Below are 25,141 nucleotides of genomic sequence, written 5' to 3'. Positions count from 1 at the left end.
AGAATTGTGCACGCTAATTCTCAAGTTACAGAAGCATATCAAACTGGTTCGAATAGGTCCTTTATATCAAGCCTGGAGAAATTGTGAAAGGCACTGGCATTGTGCAATTTGTCATGCTGATTCCTAGATAGGTTCCTCAGGGCAAGACAAAGCCCTTTTTCTAAATTTTCTTGCTGAAAAATAGCATAGAATTGGATTTTTTGTTATCAATTAGACCTATGTTGATTAACCAAATTAATTATGACAAATTCCAGACACAATATTTTGAATACATGGGCTTGCCTTGCCCTCAAAAATTTATTCAGGTACAGTCGAGCCCACTTATAACGGCCCCACTTAAGACGAACACTCGCAATTATCACGAACAAGTCCGGTGCGGCCGTCAAAATATACATTAGGGCCATGGCGCTCCGTCGATCTCGGCTACAGCGAACATCTGTGCGACTAGCCGATCAGCTACAGCGAACGCCTTGGTGCCGCGGACCACTTTCCACATGCTGAGATCCGTCGATCCTGAGCTCTGCAAGCCGCGACAATCGGCATTCCCGATTCCCCCGCGGCATTTCGCCCTAGCATATTAGGCGGCGCAGACGCAGAAAGCGGTTTCCCGGTTTATCTATCGCGGCATCTCGCCGGAGGAACAAGGAGCGGCCCAAACGCGACAAGCGACTTCCCGCGTTATCTTCCGTGGCATAAGCGCCGAAACGAAAAAAAAAAAAATAAATAATAAAAGCTAGCCAAGTCTGCACTGAATGCGTGTCGCACCTCGAGGCAGCCAACAACGACAGCTAAGAGCCGTAGCAGACGACGCGGGGAGGCGGAGACCGACGCGTCAGCGGCCGCAGCAGCCAATAGTAGTCGCCCGATCCCCCGCGTTCTCGCGGAGCGCGCGCTTTACCCAATCGCAGCTTTGAATTCGAGCGCGGGAAACTTGAAAGCCGCCACGAGGCTCTCAATCGGTAGCAAGCCACGCCTCGACCGCGCCGCCGTCGCCGCCGCCGAGGGTGGCAGAAGAAAGCGCAAGAATTCACAAACAAAACAAGACCAAGATGGCGGCGCTCAGTTCGGCGGGAGAAGAATGGTGCGCGCGCGAAGTTTGGGAATTTTCGGCGCTTGCTCGCTGCTCCGCGGCTACCGCCGCTTGTTAAATAATTAATTTCGAGTATTTCTACTGCGAGTTGGGCTTTGATAATTACAGAAATGGTAGTTTATAACACGTACTACTGGAATATATAATCTTCAAAAAATCGACTTTTTCGCGATTTTTCGGTTTTCAAAGGTCGCGTCCCCCCTTAATTGGTAAGATTGTCAATTACCAATTAAAGGACCCATGAAAAGCTATTTACTAAAATTGTAAAATGCGCACGAGCAATTTCCATCAATTGGTAAGATTGTCAATTGAAGCACATTAGGGCTACTGCTAGAGTTCTTCAAGGTCGCATTTTTCTCAAATTCGACCTTGAGCAAAAGATTGCTTAGCAACAGTGCATGCCACGTGAAGGAAAGGTGTAGTATCTGTCCTACTTTTAGGTGGGCTCGTAAATGCGCCATAAGAGATGGGAGGAAGCCAGGAGTGTAAAAAGCAAAAGGGGTGCTGCAGTGGAGGGCTGTAGAGTAATTTCGACCACCTGGGGATCTTTAACGTGCCCTGAATTAGCACAGCACACAGACACCTTTGCGTTTCTCGATTAAAGGCGGCGACAGCAGTCGGGTTCGAACATGAGTGCTGATGATGTGATGTCAGTTCAGGTTAAAGATCTTCAGGTGGTCGATTTTATTCCAAAGCCCTCCACTATGGCACCTCTTTCTCTCTACTTTTACGCCCTCCTTCCTCCTTTTCCTTACGGCGCGGTCAGGTGTCCACCCAGAAGCGTGGCATCCCTTCTTCCTCCCTTTCCTTATGGCGCAGTCAGCTGTCCACCCAGAAGTGTGGCAGATACTGCGCCTTTCATTTTCTCGACACCCATTTACAATTTTATCAACAAACATAGCAACCGCGGCAGTTTCACACATAAGGCTGTATTCATAATCATTACAGCATGAAAGAAAGCATTATAATAAACACGGAAACAAGCACTTTGCCTTATATTAACAGAGCTATCGCTCGACATTCGGTTCAGCAACACTGAACCCTTCTAGCTTTTCGTTAACTTTTAATTATTGTGTAATTAAATGGCCTACTGGTATTACATGTACTTGTAGATAGCTAGTAGTAACTGTCACATCTGTTTTCATATTTTCAGAAATGTAACATTACTTGGCACTGCAAAGCAAGAAACTGCGACTTTCCAAACACTTTAAGCCAAAACTAGGCAGCCAGCCGTACCCATGAGCAGACGCTACTCAGCAGCGCACATGACATGCACCTTTTCTTTTTCTGTTCCGACTCTGATCACAGCAGCAGCAGCAAGACGTCTGCAATGCCGAAAGTTGGGTGAGTTGATTAATGTTCATGATAGAAAATAGCGCAAAAAAGTACACGAAGGACGGAAGGACGTCTGCACCTGTTCCACCATGCAACCAGGGAGAAGACAAGTAGTACTGAGGTTCAAGCAGTCATTGCCACACCTCTCTGGTTGCACAGAGCAGACTCTGAGCCATAGGTCACCACCGTGATTTAGACAGGACCAAAACTATTGATAGGATGCCTAAAGAAGAACAAAATTACATGGCTCAGTCCATGTGACGAGGTCTAACAGGCTTTCCAGGTAGGATATGTGCTGTGATAGGGCAGAAAAGACCCCATCCTGTGTTTAGGCATGACAGAAAGAGACGAGTGACACGTGTGGGCTCTGGATGTTCTTTGACTACCTGGTTTCAGTTTAAAGTGCTTGCAGGCCAAGGTTCTTCATGTTGCAGCACCAAGCAGTCGCATGTTGAAGAAGTCTTCACTGACAACGAAAAATAGCTTCTTTAAAATTTTTAACGATCCCATAAATGTATACTAGTTCTACTGGGTTGACATGAGGTGTGCACTTTACTTCAGCACAGGACAGCTAACACAAAAAGAGGTTATCACACCATGGACACAGAGACAAACGCTTTCATACGGCTTTTTCACGTGGCTCTGCCTCTTCCTGTTGCTGATGGCAATAGCAATCGCATCCCATGCATGCTTATTGTCTTGAGTGTCAGAGATGCCCTGAATTCCCAGCATGTCTCGGCAATGGTCAAAGATATCCCTCCACTTCTCAGATGCTGGCACACTCAGTGAGGGGGAACCACTGCTAATTAAGAGAGAGAAAGGAACGAATGTGAACAAGAACGCAAAGTCCTTTTGAACAAATGTTTAGGGGAATCCCCCAAGGTGAAATAGATTTGTAATAAGGAAGTAATTACTCATTGACATCCACCCAGGCGCAGCCACTCGGCTACAGAGGAAAGAAACAGCTTTCTCAGAAACTTCGTAGTTAAAGAAAAATTTGTCCTGGTCAGGGTTCGAAACTGGGACCACAACCTTTCCGGGGCAGTCACTCTGCCAACTGAGCTAACCAGGACGGTCAGCAGACCAGATGGTAAGGCGAGAGCGAATTGATCTATAACTTAAAGTGGGAGGGGTGTTGCTCGAATATTTAGGAAAAACCTCCAAGGTGGAGTAGATAGCCATAGCTTTGTAGCCATATGGCTGCACTTGGGTGGATGTCAATAAGTAATTACTCCCTTGTTACGAAGTCCTTTTGAAGTGTATGCGTATGCTAATTGTAGACACTGAACAGCTACAACATAAATAATAATCTCAATCAGAAACACTGGCTACCCTTCTGTTTTAAGTAGCTGTAGTGTCAGGGCCTTGGGCACTGTTAACAGTCACAGTGGTCAGTACAAAATAAGCGAGGTTCAAAGATGGAGTACTTCAAAAATATTCAATCCCACAAAAACAGGTTAGCATAAAAAAAAAAAAACGACTCTGTCTCTAAAGTATAATGAAAGCTCTCACTTGTCACGATGGATGAGAGAGTTAACATCAGAAATGCTCAGCTCATCGGCCACTGCCTTTTGGTATGTGCCTGATATCTTGATGCCTTCGCTCCACACTCCACAAAAAGTGCCTTGGATAGTGTCCCCATTTGACAGACTCAGAACACCCTGTTGAGAATGAAACAGAAAAATAATGCTGCACAAAGCATCTTTACCAATGACCTTATTTTTATTTAAGTGAAGGAGAGCCCTACTTTGCCATTTAGAGAACCTCCAGCACCAAGCTCCCCTTTGAAGATGGTGTTATCCTGGAACATCATTGTGCCATAACCCTGGAAATAACAAGAGGCAACTGAAACAACTCATACAGCATATTTCAAGTACAGACCTGCTCGCTAATATCTATTTTTCTCTCTCTCTCCCTCTCTCACACACACAAAAGAATTACACGATCACCACTTTTTACTAGTGTGTTACAGCGTCCAGTATACATTGTGCCCTGCAGTAAAGTTTTTCCACTCAAGGATGCAACCATAAAGCGACATTATGCAGTTGGATAGACTGAATTTTGAAAAATCACACTTGCTAAATGATGCAGGTTCACAAGATACTGCTACCCTTGACCACAAGGCAACATTATTACCCCATGCAATGCGCAAACACACACAAAAATATGGCTCATAATGTAAACAGCCTTACTTTCTTGCATGCACTCAATCACGAGCCTTAAAGGACCATAGACATTTCATTTTTGAGTTCGTGGTCTATCTTTTGTAGTGATGCGTAAGACATTACTGTGCATGAATCGCCTCATGACATTCGCCTATAGCTGCTGAGTAATTTATAATCGAATTTCTTTTCTCACCAGTTTTGGTTTCAGTTTCAACAGTCGAGCGATGGCTGTGACGTCAAAGTCAAGTCTAGGTCACGTGAGGGATGAATCAAACAGCGATATATTCTTTCCTGTGTCGTTTTAATTATTCATAACACTAAACCCAGCCTGCCTCAAAAACAGGAATTGCAAAAGGCGAAGCATCAGCGATTATATATATGTTTTTTCATGCCACGCGTGACCTAGACTTGATTGTGACATCACAGCCATCTCTCGGCCAGGCCGCGGAAAGTCAGCGGCACTTCCGTCCCGTCTAATTCTCCCAAGCGGGGGCGAAAGGAGGAAAGAAAAAGCTGGAAGGAGGACTTCTCCCTCGCGCCTAAATTTTCCCATCGCACTGACAGCGCCGCAGCGCCGACTCCGCTGCGTGGCTTGCTTCGTCCTCGCGTGAACTGCTGCAACCGTTACGACTCCGCTCGTTTTGAATTAGTACCGTCGTCTGCGTCGGTCGCCTGCGTAGCCTAGCGCTGTGAATTCTCTGCGTGTTGGCTTATCGGCCAAAGTCGAGATTTTTCGTCGCGGTTCTTTTACTCTGTGCATCTCATTCCTGCTGGCTCTTCGCCCCTTCGTGAGATGAGAGACTTGTCTGCGTGCAGCTCCAGTTCCATGGACCCATCTCGTCTGCGATTGTGCTGGTCATTACAGTCGGCGATATCCGCTGTGGTTCGTGTTGTTGAACTTGTTACCTTCATGTGCTGTGGAGAGATGTAAGTGCGTCTCGAAGAAGACTGTTCTTCCAGGAAGGGTAGTCTAAAGTTTTAATCATGCATTTTGGTTATGTATAGCACAGTGACATGTGATTACTTGCATCAAATACCAACCACTAGGGAACGCAGGTATATGCTCCATGTTTCTACATTGGTTTGATGGTATGGAATGCGTAGAATGAATATGTGCATCATTTATTTAATTTCATATCAACTGTACACATGCTGACAGAAGCAGTGCCGGCAAACTGGGTTCTTTTGTAGTGATAAAGCAAGCATGCAAGATTACAATGTTAGCGCAGAACACAGAACACTACTGTAAACTGTTGGCTATGTAAAGTGTGCGTGTGTGTGTGTGAGGGATACCTCGTCGCATCTTTTCATTTTCTGTTTCACGTGCACTTAATAAAAAAGGGAAAGGATACCTGCTGTTCTCTGTGCTACTTCTTGCTGCGGTCGGGTACGCTTGCTCGCGAGCGCCTGCGCCCTCGAGAGCGCTGTGCTTGTGGTTTTTCTTTTCATCACACTGTTCCTGCTGCGAGCCGGTCGTGCCACGGCAGAACGATGATGCGGTAGAAAATCCACGGGCACAGCGTTCTCTGGGCGCGGGCGCACGCGAGCGCGCGACCCAAGCTGCTTGAAGCAACCTACCGACACCCCCTTCAGCGCACCGCTTTTTTGGACCAGTCCGCTATACGGCCTCCCCCGTCAAGTCCATTTTTTACGCGCCCCCTCCCGCTATAATCCTATAATGGGGAGTTTGGCGCTAGCGTCTGTAATTCGTGGCCGCTGGGAGGTATAGGGAGTTTCACACCCCTGTCTCGGCTGCTGAAACCGAAACCGAAACTGGCGAGAAAAGAAAATTAAATATAAAATTATTTAGCGGTTGTAGGCAAACACTGAGTGGTGATTTATGAGTGACTCTTGGAAGGGGCTATCATATTTCTACAATGTATTTCTACCAATTAAAAAAAGAACAAGAGGTTTTTCAGGAATAAATCAATAAAAATTTCTTACCAAGAGAGGCGCTCCCCTTACCACACCCCATGCGTCAATCCACCCCATGGCTCAGCCTGCTAAAATGTTAGCGCATCCCTAATTTTTTATGCTTCACCCTTCTGTATCTAGGTACTGCAGAAAAGCCACTGCAGCAATTCACTTCATTTGTGCTTTTGTTTTTCATGTTGCATGCTCTCAAGCATGGCCAACATATACATTACTGCATCTTCCACTGGTCGAGAAATGTACCTGCTGGGACCAAACTGTTCAATCCAGAAATGTGTTGAGTGAGAAAAAGGAACAGTGCGAAAATATGAAAGATTTTTTCTGCTAACAAATTTGGGCGTATCAACTAGCAAAAGCGACAATGAGCTAACATTTTCACCTTAACTTACAACTACAACACTCATAAGGAACCTCTTAGTCTAGAGGAATGAGGTTGACATAACTACACGTGAGCTTAAAAAAAAAAAAAAGATAAAAGAATGGCAAAGATTACTTACACTGAGATTGTTGTTAACAAAGTTGCCCTCATAGTAGATATCGTCAAGGGTAACCATAATTCCATTACCATGCCGGCAGTCATCCTGCCACATGCCCATGTACTTTTCACCTGCAGGTCATCCCAAAACAAAATTGAGATACAAGGCCTTTCTCAGAATAAGTTTTCGCTCAGAGCTTAAATTACACAAACCTTCCTTTTCATTGTCAAGAACTCCATAGCCATGGCGCTTGTTCTGCAGCCACTGGCCGATGTAGATGCTTGAAGAGGACAAGAATCGACCTTCTTTTAGAATGCCATGACCATCTCTTAAGCCGTCTTTGAAGAACCCTTCATAGAGATTGCCATTGGGGTACCTAAAAACAATAAAGAAGAAAGACAAATAGAAGGCTCCTTCTGTATATTCGGTTAAGCGTAGAATTGTAATTCAAGCGCTGACATAGTGCCTAAAAGGAACTGTAACGCATGATGTGCACTAACTTTGCATTTAAGCTAAAATTGACTTCATATCTCTGATTTGCACGTCGGTATTGCAACAAAAAATGTGTTCTTGAAAGGCAAAACAACTACATAACGCCACTGAATGATTTGCAATCTAAGTCAACCCGGATATATCGAACGCGAAGGGGATCGCGAAATAGTTTTATATATCAATAATTCGATATACAGAAATCAACTTGAGACGCCACTTGCGATCGTGAAAAATGATACTGTATTTGTCGCGCAATCAACCCACTCGCATAATGAACCCACCTTCCACATTTGCCCCCACAAATTTGAAAAAAAAAAAAAAAAAGCGTTCGATGGTGGGTCACTCCTTTCGACTGTCGCATCCACAACTCATTTATTGGAAGCGCACCAAGATGCTACGCAGCGATAATGTCACGGAGTGGTTATCTTTTGACTATACTTTTGATAGATCTTGCGGTGGCAGGGAGCAAACTCCGCAGAGTACCCATGATGGCTTGATTGCACAAGCCTGGTTCGATTCATCACGCCGCGCTTGGGGCGGGCGTAGACCACTGCCACAAAATCATTGGAAAACGTGATAGCTGCAAATGCCGTTTGAAGCGAACAATGTTAAAAGTCGGTATCATAGCCGCAGCTGACCGCGTGCTTTCGTTGATTCATAGATGTAAGAATGGACGACTCTTGCAAAAAAAAAAAATAAAAATTAACCTACCGCTTCTTAACGTCCGCAGACACTATAGCATACGCTACGCCACACGTTGAGCACAACGGCAAGAATGAACGACTCCCGCAAAAAAACAAAAAACAAAAACGCTGCTTCGTAGCATTCGCAGCCGCCGTAGCTTACGCACGTTCGAGACGTGCATCGCGCGTCAGCCGCCGCGCGCAGAGCATTCACAACACACACTATAGAGAAACGTTAATAGAGACTTTTAGTTTACTGCTGCCGATTACAGCGGCCATCTACTACTACCGCGCACCGTCAGCATAGCACGTGCTGATTGGTCCCTGCGTGCGGAGTCCGCTGAAACTTGACAGGGACGTGGCACCATCTGTTGCCTTCGGGGTGATCTGCGCATGCATGCTGACACTCGCGCCGTAGCGGTAGCCAGTAGTAGTAAGCGGTGGCGGTAAACTAAATGTCTCAATGAGAAAGCGTCTGCCACGGGCTGAGGTGTCACCATCCAAGATCTGGTGACGGCTGAGCTGGCTTGTCCGCGCATGTGTAGTGCGTGCTGCTGCGAACAAAGACCGGGAAAGAGAGAGGAAGAGGAGAAATAAAACTCGGCAGAAGAGTGGGCACACCCTTGCGCTTCGCTCTATCGCATATTTCTCCTCTCCCGAACATCACGGCTGCATTAGTTCCCTCTTGTTCCTTCACGAACATGGCTAGCAAACGTCACGTTCTGGCGCGTGGCAGCAATCACCGCAGATGCACGCGCCTTTGGGGAAAGGGCGCGGTGCTGCCCTAGTCCAGCCGTCGCCGAACTGTGACCTCTCATTCCTTCCGTGCGTGGCTTGAAAACGTCACGCGGCAAACGGCCAAGGGTGATGCGATCGTCTTTGGGGAAGGCGCACCGTCCAATGCGTGGTGTGGAGTTCGATATATCGATTGACCGATGAAATTGACTTCGATATACGACTCAGCTTTCCTATACTTTTACATGGGATTTTCAAGAGGATATTTCGTGAGTTTGATATAACCAAAATTCGAATTACCCGGGTTCGATATATCCGAGTTCGACTGTATATTTCTCATCATAGTGATTTAGCGAAAATAGCTCAGTTAAGCAAAGCTTCTACTTTTACAGAAAAAGGAATAAATAAAACTGTGACCTTCATGGAAAAAAAAAAAGCTCAATTCATTGATTCTCCAATTAATATAATTATACACAGTTGGACCCACTCATGAAGAGTACTGCAGAGGTGATTTTGTATGCTTTAAAAGAGGCCTCTTAAAAGCAGGGTTTCATATTCTTACTACTTTTTGATTTCTCACAGTATCTAAATTTGTCACCCAGTGACTAGAAGTTTAAAAAAAAAAAAAAATACAGCTTATTACACAAGTTTACTCGCTGCAACAGTAGCCACTTAGTTTTGCATGACATAACGGGAAACGCTACTGCTTTTTACTGCCCTACAGCCACACCTGTTCGCAAGTTTTTTTTCACACTTAGCTCTGGCTCACAGACACAACTGAGGTTTGTGAGTGATGATGCTACACTTGCAGGGTGGGGAAGAAACCCTCCCAGTTAAAATGTCTCTTACAAGCAGGGTTCCTGCTCAGAAATCACAGATAGCTTGTCCTTTATTACCGAATGTCTTTTATACCTAATGTCTGCTACAAAAGAGGTCTGCTTAACGGGAGAGGTAGGGCAGCCAACCGAGTGAAAAATCTCTTATTGCCGATAGTATGATTACATTCGCTTCTCTTATAACAAAATTCAACTGCACACACAACTTTGTATTGTTTCCGATTCCTGCCATGGTTAAAATTTTCAGTAACACTCAGTAACACAAAATGATTTTCTAATTTTGGCTAAACAGAACCAAAATGAATATTTTTCATAGTATAATGATTACTTGTAATATACTCAGTCACACAGGGTGTTCCTGATGTAAACTGCTACTTAAAACATACTAAACTAGACTAAAAGTAACAAAACAACAGTGCCATTTTTATTGCAGTTTTTATTCTAAGTGGTCACCATTTTCTAAACGGTTAACTGAAAGTCCTCACTAATTTAACGCTGACATGCACAACACCAGTGACTCTGCTGCATTCAGCTCAATTGTGTCAAAATGCTCGGTATACTGTACAAATTTCAAAAATCCAAAATACTGTGCACTCCACCGACTACTCATCACAGCACAACAACAACACAAGTACTGACACTGAAGACACAGCATAAAACAACAAAATGAACAAACCTGGCACTCCCAAGTCCATGAAGCTTGCCGTTCTTCCAGGTGCCCCGAAACACAGTGTCCCCACCGTTTCCTGGTACAATGAATTCACCTTCACCATGCTGCAGGTTATTCTTGAACCGGCCCGTGTATTTGCGGCCATCGGGCCAGGTCAGTATGCCACTGCAAGTCAAGCCCACACAACACTCCATTGGGGTAACAAATGTCCCGCTCTTGAGCAGTTGGAACATTTTGGTTTGCTAATGTTGTGGTCTAAGAACTGAGAAGTTTATCTGGCTGTTGCGGCAGCCACTGCAACTGAAAAAAATGAAAGCTTAATATTGAGTGTAGTAGAACTGGGTGATCCGCAAAAAGAAAAAGGGGCGTGGTGGAGAGAGAGAGAGAGAGACAGAAAACCACACCGTAGTTTGTGCCAGAGTGGAAGAGAGCCAGACAGCACAACACTGGAAAGGCCCTACTCTCGGAAAATATTTATTATTTGCGGCCTGAATCCCCTTTGTCGTGGCCACGTGTACACTAGTCGTGGTATTGCTCATGGTTCAACAAAAGGTCCATCTCTTTCTGGCTGAGTGCCACTGAACGGGTGGCGACAATCGCATTCTATAGTCCTCATATGACCTGAACATTTCCATAGCTTGTGTATTTTGGCTTCCCTTCTGCCATGCCAAAAACTCAATGTGCCTGCATTTAATTTGATTTGACTTGATTTGGCTTTTATTCAGACAAAGTCTCGGATACAGAGGGCAGGCAGATGAACTCTGCCTGACGGGGCCCAAGCACAAGTATGGCTGACTTCTGCAATGCCTTAGGCAGTGAATGGCACTACTAGGGTTTGATTAGCTAGTTTGGCTTCACTGCACGACAGCGATGTAGTGTGAAAATGAGTATGGGAGACTGATGGTCATCCTCAATCAAGCCCACCAATTGTTCTTCTCGTCACAAGGTCTCAAAGTGTTAACACAGTCAGTAGGTGCCCAAGGCCACACAGCTTGACCCCTCTCAACAAGCAAAGGGTGATCGCAAAGTCCGTTACAAGTGGCACTTGCGGGGTTGGTATGTAGTTGCTATCAAATGACTGGCCTAATTTTAGTTCAATATAAAGTAACCCTTTCCTATACTTTACAAAGACTTTTTCAAGGAGGTAATTCGAAATACTGTTCGGATTATCCCGGTTCGATACATCCAGAAAGCTCTTCAGATATTTTAAGAGAGCAATGTACTTATCCCAAAGTCATCAGCTGTAGTGCAGAAAAGCGCACAGCAAGTAGCTAGGTGTGCCTGAAAAACTTACACTATTATCTCTCAACAAAGTCCTGGTTTGCGTAGAGCGAGCACATCCGATATTCTTCGGAAATGACTGTGCTGATGTAGACCTACTTCATACTCAGGTTTATAGCACCTCTAAGACTCAATTACATACTCTAATTAATTTTGGGCATAGCAGGTTAACACCATTCTCCAACATAACATAGGACAAATTGCAGTACTAAAAGACATCTCCGAGTAAGACTCGAGCACACATAAGCCAGTTGCTAAGGTAGGTGAGGCACTCTCCATTAGAGATTACATGCAGCAATCAGTACTGCATAGCCCTTTCATACTTCTTTTTTTAACATAGACTTGCTATTCTACCAGCTTCTCACATGAAAAAGATAACGCTAAATTAGAAACAAATATTACCACCAGTCAACAAGTGAAACAAGCCAACCACCAATGCCACTAGATTTTCGACCAACAAACTTTTTGGTGCAAATAAAATTTAGGGTCAATCAATTGGATTGGTGCGGAGGAAATGCGACAGCAGTTTTCTTTCACTTGCCAATCAATTCTGATTCTATTTCAATCCCAATTCTATTTCAATTCTATCCTTGTTCCATCTCTATTATAACTGTTTCTTTTGTTCATTCTTCCCTGCAAGTGGGGAGGAGGACTGGAGAAGGGGCTGGCAGGTATAAGGAGAGAGGAAAATTCCCTTAAGCATCACCTGTCCCTTGCAAAGACCGATAGGTGGAGGCTTCACACAGGCGCCGGACAGATTTCAACCCTCATGGCATTCCCAATACTATCACATTATAAGCATGGAACATGTTTCAAAAAGATATCTGACGATACTATCCAAACAGGTTGCCCCATTTTGGACTATGAAGACCCCCCCACCCCCATAAAAAAAAAAATTCCAAGAGAATTTAGCGATTAAAGTAGTGAAAGGCGAAACCCTGAGTGCCGCATTCTGCTACGCAACTGGCATAAATCAGTAATTAATTAATTATTATTTGGTCATTATTAGGGTCATTAATATATTACTTAATTAGACATTAATTAGTACCTTAGCAATTATTTAAATCCTTATTAGTTAATTAGTCATTAATTAGTAATTGACCATTGATTGCCATATGGCCATATAAGGCACGCATTCGCGCATACTGTGGTGATTCTCTGTGATTGGTCGATACCTCTATGACGTCATCTTGCCTCGGCCAATTAAGGCCGCCGCAAAAGCGGGACACATTTTGTCCACGACAGCATGAGCCATTAAAGGCTTTCAACTTAAAATTTCCCCTCATAGTCTAAACAGGCTGTCCCATTTTGGATTATGAGGACCCCCCACTACCCAAGCACAAAAAGACACAATCATACTATGCTCCTGTCCAGAAAAAGCACTCACAAGCCATGCAATTGTCCCTTGAGCCAGGAACCCTTGTAAGTGGCATCCTTGTAGACAGGCAACTTGGTGAAGACATGGCTAGCATGACGGATCATAGGAGGAGTCAGCCTCTTGTCCAAGTGACCACTCTTCAAACTTTGAACGGGGTTTTCTCGTTTTTCACTATTTATCAGGTTTCGAATTGCCTGGTTCAAGCAGCAGACCCACTCCGTCTGCAAAAGTAAGTGTGCCTTACTCAAGCACATTAAAGTCACCTGGAGAGCAGGCTCAATTTAGCTTAAAACCATCGCAATAGTATTCGAGGCAAAATACTAAATTAAATGTCTGAGAAGCAACAGCATGACACCCTTCAGGCCTTTCAGTCATGCACGGAATGCAGCATCAAGTTAATTAAAACCGACATGCATCACTATGGCACACTAAAAATGACTGTAGCACAAATACTTCAAGCATGGACTGCTAAAATTCCGTATGGTAATGAAAAATAATCACACAGCCAATAAAACACGCCAGTACAGCACCCTTGCTTGTAGATTATGTACCATATGTTGCAAAAGATTGCAGTCACTGCCATTCATTCAAAAGGTGCAGTGGATTGTAAACGTTTGCGACAGAGCATTTCTTCTGTTGTTTTGGTACAGCATTTTTATTATTATTTTTTTAATTTTACATTCTCTCTAGCCAGGTGCAGCTAGTGTATGGAATCTAAAATTGATTCTGTTTAGTTCCATCATTGTACCGATGACAAGAGGTCCTACCAAAGTTCTTACTTTGACCCTCCTTATGTCTATTACTCCACATAAAAAAAAAAACTAAACTATGTCCATACAGCAAGACAAAGGTCTTTCCCAGTGATCCCCAAACAGCCCTGTCCTGTGCCAGCTGCACCCACCCTAACCCTGCACCATTTGCCCATCTGACTTGCCAACACCATGCAATTTTTCCGATTCCCTTCGAATGCAGTTCATTACCATAAATGATTTGCTTTGCGTCACATGCCCTGTTCATCTGCTCTTCTTGACTAGGTAACAGCTAGGATGCCATTAACATAAACATGTTCTTTAACCTACTCTATTTTCGATGAGCATTTTAACGTTGCCCCTATAATTTTTATTCCAAACTGTATTATTTCTCAATTCTTTCGAAATTACATGACCAAGAAATTCAACTTTCACGCCCTACGATGGCAACCGTAAATTTAGCCCCAATCTGCGATCTGTAAAAAAAAAATGGACAGAAAAGTCAGAAGCTTGCCTTTTCTGAGGATGTGGGACAGCTGAATGCAAGTATTTCTTCGGGTGTCGTAACAGCAAATACAGTCCTGTTGCAAAAGTGAAAACAAAACAAAAATAGTGTCGTCATAAGTTTTACAGCTCGTCATAAGTTTTACACCTAACTTCATAAAGAAAAACTTTTAAAATGCCTGTCTCATAAAATAAGAGCTTTGTTGCAACAAAAGAAAAACATTATGTTACTCAGTCAGTACTTCAGGGTTTGTAGACAGGAAACATCACTTTTATAAGCTCTGCGAGAGATTTGTATTTTCAATCATAGGTACAGTGACAAGCAAGAGAGAGACTAATGGCACTGCTTCCAAAAGGAACAAAGCATTTATTTGAAGCTACAAGCCCAACTTCAGTGTAACCTGAACCAAGGGTCCAAAAAAAGCTGGTACATGTACAAAGCTGATACAGCATGTCCATGGGTATTTTAATTTCATTACTGGATAATTAACCAACTGACATTAATCAACAAGCATCTGAACCACTGAAGATTCATAAAACCTTTCAAATGGAATGTTACAAAGAAGCAAAAGAAAGCTACAAAGATGCAATTTTGATTACAGAGTTATTGCAAGTTTTTTTTTTCTTTCTGTTGCTCAGTACCCTCTCCTTTTATGCTGGTGGAGGTGAGTTGATTGACATAAGGTTGGCTTCTTTGAAAGAGTGCCATGGCACAAGCATTTTCATTACACAGGGCGGCTTTAAAGACCTATTTCCAAGCATTTCACCCCAGAGAAAATTAGCACCGGGTGAGGGGAAATCGTGTCACTGATGAATAAACCCCATCTCTCTCATGTGCAAGGCAGATTCTTAAATCAGTTGGCCATCGCTGCGATACCTTTTATTTTTTATTTATATCAAGAGCCATTAAATGGGAAGACAGAATGAATAGGCTCTGACGCACAAAAAAAACTGACTTTAGGAAAGAACGTCTTTTGGTCTTTACAACGCTCTGTTCATGGGTGAAGTATTTCACTATCGCACAGAAAAAAATTTGGCTGAAGGCTTAGCTTGGTTAAGCCTGGTGATTGCGAAAGCAATACCGTAGCCACGCTTAGTTCAGCTGGTAGTGTTGCTGGTGGTGGTGCTTGTGATTGGACTTGTGGTTATGCAGTGATATTACCTGGTTATTCTGTGTACAACTAGTAGCAATACGAGAATTGCTGTGGCTGCAATGATATACTTGGTTGTAGGCGATGTTAATGCAGAATGATAACTGCTGCTCCGGCACCGGCTGCAACGACATTCTTTACACCAGTAGAGAGCACGTTAGAAACACTCTTAGTAGCTGTACTGCCCCTGGTAGGTTCACCTCCTATAGACTGCAAGGCTACACCGCTTACAAAAGTAGCAACTGAAGTGCCGACAATCTTGTTGAACCCACCTCTACTACGTGCATGAGGATGTGTCAAACCTCCAGTTCCAAGTGCGCTCGGCTGAACACTAAGCGAGGTCGGCCTTACTCTAGGTGTGCAAGGCTGTACTCGAACCGGTGCTTTAAATGTAGGTTTAAGGGGCAATTTGAAGATACGGCCATTTTGTTTTGCAAATGAAAGACACGGGCGCAGGAGTTAGGCAGCAGCCACCACGCCAGCCTCGCCTCGCAACGGCACAAGTTGGAGCCCTGCTCTTGCAGCTGTGACGTCACACCGCTAGGCGCGCCGCGCGCGGCGGGCGCAGGAGTTAGGCAGCAGCCACCAAGCGCAGCGGTTGGGCCCCTGGTTTTTGTGGCAGATGGTATGACGTCATAGCAGAGGTCAAGCTAAAGGTCAATGGTAGCTACCGCGGCCTCGCCACGCGAGGAGTTGGAAGTGAAAGTAGTATTGCTTTCGCAGTAAAACAGTAAGTGTTCCGAATAAATATATAGATAGTGTATGCTAGTTTAGAACTTTCAGGCTCGTTTTTTCAGAAGTTTGTTTTGAGCTAATCACCTTTTTCATGGAAAGCATAGTACAGCAATGGGCAAATGAATCTAAATGCACTTTGTTTTGCTGTAATTGCTGATATATGCTATGCACCGAGAGTCTGAGACAATCCCAGGTTTATTGTCCAGGCCCACATTTTTTTTTATTAACTAGTAATTAGACCATGACTCATTTTGAATGTTAGGCAAAAGTACATACTACATCCTTTAAAAAAAGAACAGAGAAACTTCAGAAAGAATTAAGCATGCCTTAAGACTCCGCTTCTTAGTTAATATTAAAAGCATCTGTAAACCCATAGCCCATTTTGTTGCCATGCCTGGCTTTCAACGAGCAAGCAACAAGTGATCAACATATAAACAATGAGAAAACAAAAGTACAGAAAATGTCACTGCGAAACTTATTATCCGATTGTCTGATGCTGTTTCAAGCGAGTGTGCCAACATCTATCATTCTAAGTCAACAAATAAGAAAGTTTGCTCCAGCCTCCTCGTCGCCTCTTCAGCTGGATGACTGAATTCATGCTTTTCATTTCTTCCAAAGTCAAGAGCCAAAGGTTGAGACCTGTTATAATAGAGCGCTTAATTCTAGCATCAATACAGCAGACTCCCGTTAAGCCAAACTCGATTAAAACTACGTCGAATTCTCGAATCAGATGAATAATGCCATAGGATTCCCACAGAAATCAACGCGAAAAAAGTCTGCTTACAATAAACTGTCTCACGTGTACATTAAACCTCTATCCTGTCTCCAGACGCATCGGCCTGAGCTACCAGACTCAGGAGCAGCTGGACTTGGACTTTCCTAGCAGCTGTGATGACGTGACCACTAGCCGGTTGACCGAACACAAGCTGCCCGCATCTTGGCCAGACTCTGCTCCGGCCATATGTAGTATGCAAACAAGGCGCGTAACTGACGGATCCAGGCTGCAGCGCAGAGGCCTGCTGCAAACGAGACCGTTGGCCTGACACTTCAATTTGGGACGCACCCAGAAGCAGAGACTCTGCTGACGCCCAGCCATACAATTCCGTCGGACGCACCATCACTCCGGCCACGAACATACGAGTGAACTTTTGATTTTCTTTCATAGATTATCTTCTTGTTCATTGCGTGTGTGTTCTTTTTTCCTTTTCCCTTTTGTACGTGTTTTATTTATTTTTTATTCTTTTCAGTGTTATATTAGAGTTGTTTTTTTCCCAAATGCTGCCGCCTCGTGTGTTAATTTCTTACATGCAGTCCCTAGAACCTTCACAGTTTGTTGTATCAATGTCAACCTTCGGAACATGTTCGCTATGTGGGGTTTTCAAATACACGTGTTGGGGAATTAAAAAACTTCATAATATTAAGATATTCGCTACACGGAGGTTTGTTATGTAGAGGTTTAAATGTATTTGTGTACACCTGGAATGCTCACATATCTTTTACAGTGGCACTTCTGTTAAGACCGCTAGTTGCGATCGTAGACGTTCCTCTCATGTTGGTTCATGTTTATGTCATGAAACATGCCAAATTTTCAGTAATTCAGCACTAGCTAAGAGGCAGTCGGCGTAGCGAATTTGTTATATCATGGTCAACCACCTGAACATGTTCGCTACGTGGAGTTTTCAGATACACGCCTTGGGGAATTTTCTGGCCCTTTCAAGTAGATCTTAAAAAGGGTCGGCCTAATGCATTGTGTACACTTTATTGCAACACTCTGCAAAATTTCACTACAAGCATCCTTCTTACAGAAAGAAAGGGCGGATAGCTGGCTACCCAAGCTTTTTGCACAAGGCCAAGTTATTACACTGCAGTCATGAAAAGTATTTACAAAAGAAAAGCCTGCACCAGAAGAGGACACACAAATAATAACTTCAGACACGTGACATAAAAAAGAAAGAGGTCGAACACTGCTATATAGTTGAAGAAATGAAAAAGTGATCACAAAACTGAGTATTTTCACTTTAATTGCTAATCCTGACATCTGAAAGCAGTCCATTTCATAATGCAAAACCTGTGTGAAGAAGCAGATAACATGAACAAGAAGACACATTAATGGGTAGCCATAGTAACTTCCACTACTATAAGCGCAGCAGCATTACATGACAAGGAACATTAGAAATAAAAAATTGCTCATACTGACACAGGCCAAATGGAGGCAGCCCTAAAATTGGCTAAAGGCACACATGCTCATCAATGTGTCAATGTTATACACAAGATTTCTTCCATAAAAAAAAAAAAAATAATAATAATAATAAACGCAGATAACACAGGAAAGCTTTCAGTTTGCTATGCCAGGCAGCCTAAGAAATGATAATGCCAACAGTAACACTTCACAGCATATAACTGCTTTCCATTAGCCAGATTTTAGAGTGCTAGCACTTACTCAGATTTCGTGTCTGCTTCCACCCAGGCCAGCTCTAAGCTGTAGTTTTGAAAGCCACCAAACTGAAGCAGAATAAGAATACAAAATAAAGAAAATAAAAATCAATATCTTTGTACATATTTCTTGGAAGAGGCAAATTTTGTCTTTTCATGACAATTTATAGGTCTAACATAACAAACAGATTCTAATTAACCAAAAAAAAAAAAGACTGGCTACAAATGAAAATATGGCACTAAAAAACTATGAAAATAAAGAAATAGAATGAATAATTATAACATCTGCCAAGCTTTTTCTCTCTGCACACCACTGCTGTAGCTTAGATATGGTTAAACATTTAATATGAGCAATTCAGCTCACTATTCCTACCCTAGTAATAGTTATAACAAGCATTTGCTGATGTCAAGAGGCCTGATGTTATTGAGCAATTCAGTCCACCAACAGAGCTGCCCAGACACAGAAGCAATCAGCATGCTAAGAGATGGTGAAAGACCTCCAGATTCACAGAAAACTCTTTCTAAATAAAAGAACTGTGCATGTCATAAGGTCTGAAAGGTTCACTTTTTTATAATACAATGAGAGCTCGTTAATTCAAACCTTGGTAATTCAAACTACACTACTTGGTGCGGCCAAGCTCACAAGTCTGTATACAAAAAAGCCCGTTAGTTTGAACTCGAGTCGGTTCCGCTACGAATAATTCCAACTACCCAGCGCTGCATCTGAGCTCCCTGCCGCCCAGCACACATGGCCAAAGAAATGCCCCCCCAATAGGGCAGCATAGTTATGAGGCCGTGTCCTGTTTGCTTCTTGCTATTCGTCCTAGTCTTTAGCACTGGTTATTCATCATGTCAAGTGTGTAAAAAACAAGGCAGAAGATAAAACCAAGTAAACTATGGAAAAGTGGGTAAAGTCATGACCGGCACGGTGGCCGGCGACCCGGAGGGTAGAGGGTCGACGGCTGTGGCGGCGGCTGCTTGCTGTCTGTTCTGCGTGACCTCCGAGAATTGCAACTAAATGCTCATTAATTCTATAGCAGTTAATTCGGAAATAAGGATAAGTATTTTTGCCGACGTGGTCCTAGCCGATGCTCAGGTAAGGCTATGGCATTGAACGGTTACATCGGTTAGGCCACGTCCAGATACGATCGCATGACACTGGAAGTGATTGTTAAAATAGCGTTCCTCAAACCTGAAATGCATGTATCGAGTTGACCACATACCTCTTATGAGCGCGCAATGTCAAGTTGGCTACATTAGTCAGCTAGCCAATCGCAGTTTCATGGCGTTTCTTATGGCGGTAGTGGGTTTTCTTATGCGCTTCCACTGTAATTCTTCTGCTGCTTCCAAAATGTGCGCTCGTCAAGTGGCGTTCAGCGTATCATGCAGTGAAGCCTCGCACGTTATGCAGGCTACTTGTGAAGGGTTACTGCTGCTACTGCGTCGCCCCTCCCACCGCTAGAGCTAATTGCGGAGTAGCTTGGCACGCTGCCAAGAAATGCGCTGTAGACTGCTACGGCGACGGCACGAAATGAAGGGACATGCTATCGCTCTTTCTTTTTTCAGGGGCGAAAGTGTGGGGTGGGCTCATTATGCAAGTAAATACGGTAAAGTTATAGCAATGCAAATGTTCTTGTCAGTTTTTTCGAGGCAATTCGATAATTTGAACTTTTCTCCAGGTCCCGTGAAGTCTGAATTAACGAGCTTTTACTGTATTACGAAGGATACTGAAAGGATGGTTCTGAACAATTGGTTGTTATAAACGAACAAAATACAGCACTTCACTAAAAGTGCTAATGAAAATTTCAGCAAAAAACAAAGAAAACACTGTATTAATAAATTCATTTAGCAAAGAATCTTCAACGTGTTTTAGGCATCGGCACAGCTTAGACAAGCATTGATCCACAGTGCATCATCGTCAGTATCACATCAAAGAAATAAATAAGCTTCATGTACAAGCATTTAGTGCAACCAGTTTTTTTTGCATCTATAGAATGCCAAATTTTTAAAATAAAAGATATAGTTAAAAGAACGTTTAACCATATTCTGATCAGCACAGATGCATATTCTTCTCCTAAGGCCAGGTAATATCTGAAGCCTTCTCAAGTCATGACTTACACCGAAGTTCTCAGGTGCATATTGTAGGCATGCAAAAGCTAACCGAGTTGACTGAGCATCTATTTAATAGCTGAGAAACAACCTAATCTGGTTTTCATGCTTTAGAGCTCATTTGCTTCAAAGTACCCAGCGCTCTTTAATTCATGGTGCTAGTCATGGCTGCTGAGCTCAGAGGCAATGAAAGTACTACTAATTAAGCACTACTATGCCAGACCCTGAGAAGATATTACTGCAACTGCTAATTGTGTTCCTACCGGTTCACAGTGTGCATGCTTTTATTCCTGTGCAATTTTACCATTCACTTGGCAAGCTGAAATTCTTGACTTGATGCCCACGCAGTTCAAAGCAAACGAATTATGTAAAGTAAGCACGTGTACACAGCATACAGTAGAATCTCGATGATACGATTACGGCTGGTACGAATTTCGGGATGATACGAATTTTAAGAATGCTTTGAACGGACTACATTGTATAGAATACGTTAAGATTTGGGGTGATACGAAGAATTTCTGAACCCGCCACGGTTGATACGAACGTGCAAACCAGTCGCGCATGCGAGCGGGCCGGCGCGGCTGGCCTCAAGAGGGTAACATTACCGACGCGGCCTCCGCTAACTCCTCTCCCCCCCCCCCCCCCTCCCCCGCCACAAATGATACGAACGAACGTTGTACAAACGCACAAAGCCACCGAGAAGCTCAGCGCAAGAGCTCACAGGGGGAGAGGGTACCCACCGCGGCCGCTGCCTCTCCTCTCCAACCCCCCTCACCCCACTAGCCACCCTACCCCCAGCTCCCTTTCATAGCAAACTGATGAGCACTAGACAAGGACGGCCAAGGCGAGGCACGTGCCCAGTTGTGTACGTCACTCATTCGCTGGCAGCTCATTGGTCTATTTAAAAGTTGTCTCGCAGGCTGTTCCCAGGAGGCCTGTGACGCTGGCTGCCCCTGCATAGTTCACCTTGAGGCTTGGTAGTTCTCCGTTCGCCGCTTCTTTCTGTCGTTCTCTGTGACGTGAAGTGCCCAAACGTTAGAAAGACGCAAGCGTTCGATGCTGCCGAAATGTCGCGGAAGCGTAAAGACCTTTCTTTTAAGGAAAAGCTTGAAGTGCTGAAGAGGGTTGACGAAAACCCTAAGAAGAAGCGTGTCGACTTAGCAAAAGAGCTAGGGTTGGCACTATTGACGCTCTGCACCATTGTTGGGCAGCGAGACGCCATCTTCAAGAATGTGCAGCACTTCGGTGCGAACATAAAGCAGGCTAAAACAGCGACCCATTTCAAGCTGGAAGAGGTTCTGCTGATTTGGGTCTGCGAAGTGACAGCGGCCGGCGTCAACGTGAACGGCAAGGCGCTACGTGAAAAAGCCGACACCGTCGCACTTTCGCTTGGAATTGAAAATTTCCAAGCATCTGGGGGATGGCTGCACCGGTTTAAGGAGCGACACGGACTTGTCTACCAGGTCGTCTCAGGTGAAGGCAAGAAAGTGGACCAGTCAGCTGTAGATGAGTGGCTGAACACGCTGCCGGCGCTGATTTCGGAGTACGCGCCACGCGACATATTTAATGCCGACGAGGCGGGCCTTTTTTTCAACCTTCAACCGGAAAGAAGTTTGTGCGTAAAAGGCCAGGCATGCCAGGGCGGCCAGAAAAGCAAGGAGAGAGTAACAGTACGCTTTTGCTGCAACTCGGATGGATCCGAGAAACTCCAGCTTACCGTCATCGGCAAGTCGAAGAAACCGAGTTGTTTCCGATCGGCGGAGCGTTTGCCTGTCTTTTACAAAGGTAACCGAAAGGCGTGGATGACTGGAGATTTTTTTCTGCGAGTTCTTGACAAGTTTTGATCGGAAAATGGCGTCAAGAAACCGGAAAATTTTGCTTTTCGTGGACCAATGCTCTGCCCACCCAAAGGAAATGACATTCAATAACGTGAAAGTCAGGTTCCTGCCGGCGAACACTACCAGCCATCTTCAGCCACTGGACGCTGGGATAATTAGAAATGTGAAACATCATTTCAAAGGACTTCTAGTGAGGCGTCTGCTGGCGAAAATTGACCGTAAAGAAGCAAACTTGCGGATCAGTCTCTTAGATGCTTTGCACTTTCTAGCGAGGGATAGTGTAACTTCAGACAAAATCTCGAACTGTTTTAGAAAGTGCGGATTTGCCATCGGACTTGATGCGGCTTCGGCAGGAGATTGTCAAGAGCCAGATGAAGACCTCACGATTGATGGCTGGGACAATCTGGAAACTGAAGCTTCGGCTCGGGACTTCGTTACCGCGGACGACAACGTCGCGACCTGTGGGCTGAGGTCTATTGAAGACTTGGTCAACGAAGCGAATGATTGCGAAAATGAGCCTGACAGCGATGGTGACGCTGATGACGAGTGTGATCAGTCGCCGTCAATGGCAGATACTCTTCACGCTTTGGACGTTCTGCGCTGCACCGTAAGTGCAGGCAGCGTGAGCGACGAAACCGCGGCACGGTTTTATGCTTTTCAGACGGTGCTTGTCCGCGACATCAACAGCAAAAAAGTGCAGACAAGTATTACGGACTTTTTCGGCTGCAAGTAGTTCGCCATAATAAAGTTTGGTTCATTTTCAATTCATTCCCATGTGGAAGTTGACTTGTTTTGGATCATACGAATTCGGGATGATACAAATATTTTGCGTGCTCCCTTGGAATTCGTATTATCGAGAATCTACTGTAATATAAAATGTCTGTTAATAAAATGGGCAAGCACAATGCGGTTCACATGGTCGTCTCTGAAAATTCTGTTCCACATATGAACAACTGCTTGACGTGCCATGTGCGCCGCCCGTATGACAGTAATTATAGCAACGCCCTAAAATTCGCCGGAATCAAATTAAATCAGCACATGGTTTATAATTTGAAGCTACTTTCTGCTTGATTCTGTGAAGTGAAAATTTTAGTACTCAGCATTCAATACGACTTGAAATTTTTCAACCATTTGCCACGATTCAACATGACTACACCATCTGTGCACCCATTCCACCTTGTGAACCTAAAACCCACTTTCATACCTTCTAATTTATTCGCAACAGCAACAAGTAAACAACTTGCAGCAAACTGGAAAAGACTCAGGATGGGAAAAAATGGGAAAAAGATACATCTTAAGATAAAGCATAAAATGGCTATGCAGTTTTTTGATAAAAGTTGCATTCCTTGAAGCAGTGCAGCATGAGAATACTCACATGTGAGTGAACAAACTTGTCATGAAACAACACAAAATGGTGTGTTGCAAAGCGGCCAGCAGAGACAAGCTGCAGAGGGGACGACTTGCTGTCACGTAGCATTCGACACTCTGGCACCCTGTATGTGTCCTGAAGAAAGAATGTGTCTGTAGGTTCCATTCCAGGACAAGTGCTTCGCATTTTACACTTTTCAAGTCGTCTTCGTACATTTACTCATGAAATTTCACTGCTGTGCAACATGTTTCATTCAGCAACATAAATACACAACATAACCTCTACTGGTTTCAGATAACACAACACTAGCAATGGCACTTCTATAAATGGTCATACACATAAACAAGCATACACACAAACCCAAAAACAAGTATACACATAAAGCAAGCACTTGAACCTAATCAACAGTGTACAATTTACCATATTTACCCATGTAATGAACCCACTTTTTTTTTTTTTTAAATAAAAATTGATATTAGTTTTGAGAAAGGGTTCCTTACAAGGAGAAAAAGTGTTTTGACAGAACTTCTTTGCAACAGTTGAAATTTCATATATGTCCTTCCACCTGTCCGCTTGAATATCTGTCCCTCGGTTCATCTATCATCAACAAAAGCATGCAGTCGGCCACAATCATGTCGTTGATTAGTAGCAAAGTTTGCTTCACAAGGTGTGCACTGTTATCGTGGTGCAAGCCAACAATTTTGCGACAGCTGATGACGCTAGCCAATTGCGGCAAAATGAAGCGAACGTGCTGAACACCAGTCCTGAAGGTCCAATGCATGTATCTACACAAGGCTTAAAAAACTCACAGGCTGGCTGTAAGTCAACTGTGGTGTGAGAGGGGCTAGGCATTGTGCTCGCCAAACTGCTCAGGGAGTGAAAGTCCTCCTTCCTCCACCGCATTTCAACACAAAGGATATTATAATTATAGTGCTCTGGTTTAAGCTGCTAAGCTCCTCTCCAATGTTCAACTGCTCGTTAGCTCTCTAAGCATATATTGGCACAGCCAGAAGCGGAGTGTTGAACAAGCCACTGTACTCCTGTCGAGTGTGTGTAGCATTTTGCCACTCTGCCAAGTTTACTGAGCTTGCCAACCCTGCCCAGGAACCCTTGCTAAAACATGAACATGCCATGATGTTATCGATGCGTAGCATCTTGATGCACTGCCAAAGTCTGCACT

At 44.0% G+C, this 25,141-nt stretch overlaps 1 protein-coding gene across 4 annotated transcripts in view; it reads right to left on the bottom strand.

Moving 5' to 3' along the window:
- Window positions 1-25,141, bottom strand: part of Als2 (Amyotrophic lateral sclerosis 2) — a 77,536-nt gene that overhangs the window by 23,413 nt on the left and 28,982 nt on the right. For 2 of the 4 annotated variants that reach the window (XM_084590629.1, XM_084590631.1), the window contains 10 exons: window positions 23,968-24,096; window positions 18,653-18,714; window positions 14,337-14,403; window positions 13,083-13,294; window positions 10,421-10,579; window positions 7,211-7,374; window positions 7,020-7,129; window positions 4,173-4,250; window positions 3,938-4,086; window positions 3,051-3,227 (listed from right to left, as the gene is read on the bottom strand). In XM_084590629.1, coding sequence (XP_084446755.1) covers window positions 3,051-3,227; window positions 3,938-4,086; window positions 4,173-4,250; window positions 7,020-7,129; window positions 7,211-7,374; window positions 10,421-10,579; window positions 13,083-13,294; window positions 14,337-14,403; window positions 18,653-18,714; window positions 23,968-24,096 — 1,307 coding nt within the window. The remainder of the gene's footprint in view (window positions 1-3,050; window positions 3,228-3,937; window positions 4,087-4,172; window positions 4,251-7,019; window positions 7,130-7,210; window positions 7,375-10,420; window positions 10,580-13,082; window positions 13,295-14,336; window positions 14,404-18,652; window positions 18,715-23,967; window positions 24,097-25,141) is intronic. The other 2 variants (XM_084590630.1, XM_084590633.1) reach the window with 1 other exon arrangement.

This window comes from Amblyomma maculatum, chromosome 1 (genome assembly GCF_055883805.1).
Source record: "Amblyomma maculatum isolate TAMU_Amacu chromosome 1, ASM5588380v1, whole genome shotgun sequence".
In the NCBI taxonomy this organism is placed as follows: domain Eukaryota; kingdom Metazoa; phylum Arthropoda; class Arachnida; order Ixodida; family Ixodidae; genus Amblyomma; species Amblyomma maculatum.
The sequence above is the reverse complement of the archived record's forward strand: the minus strand, read 5'-3'. Positions and strand labels throughout refer to the sequence as shown.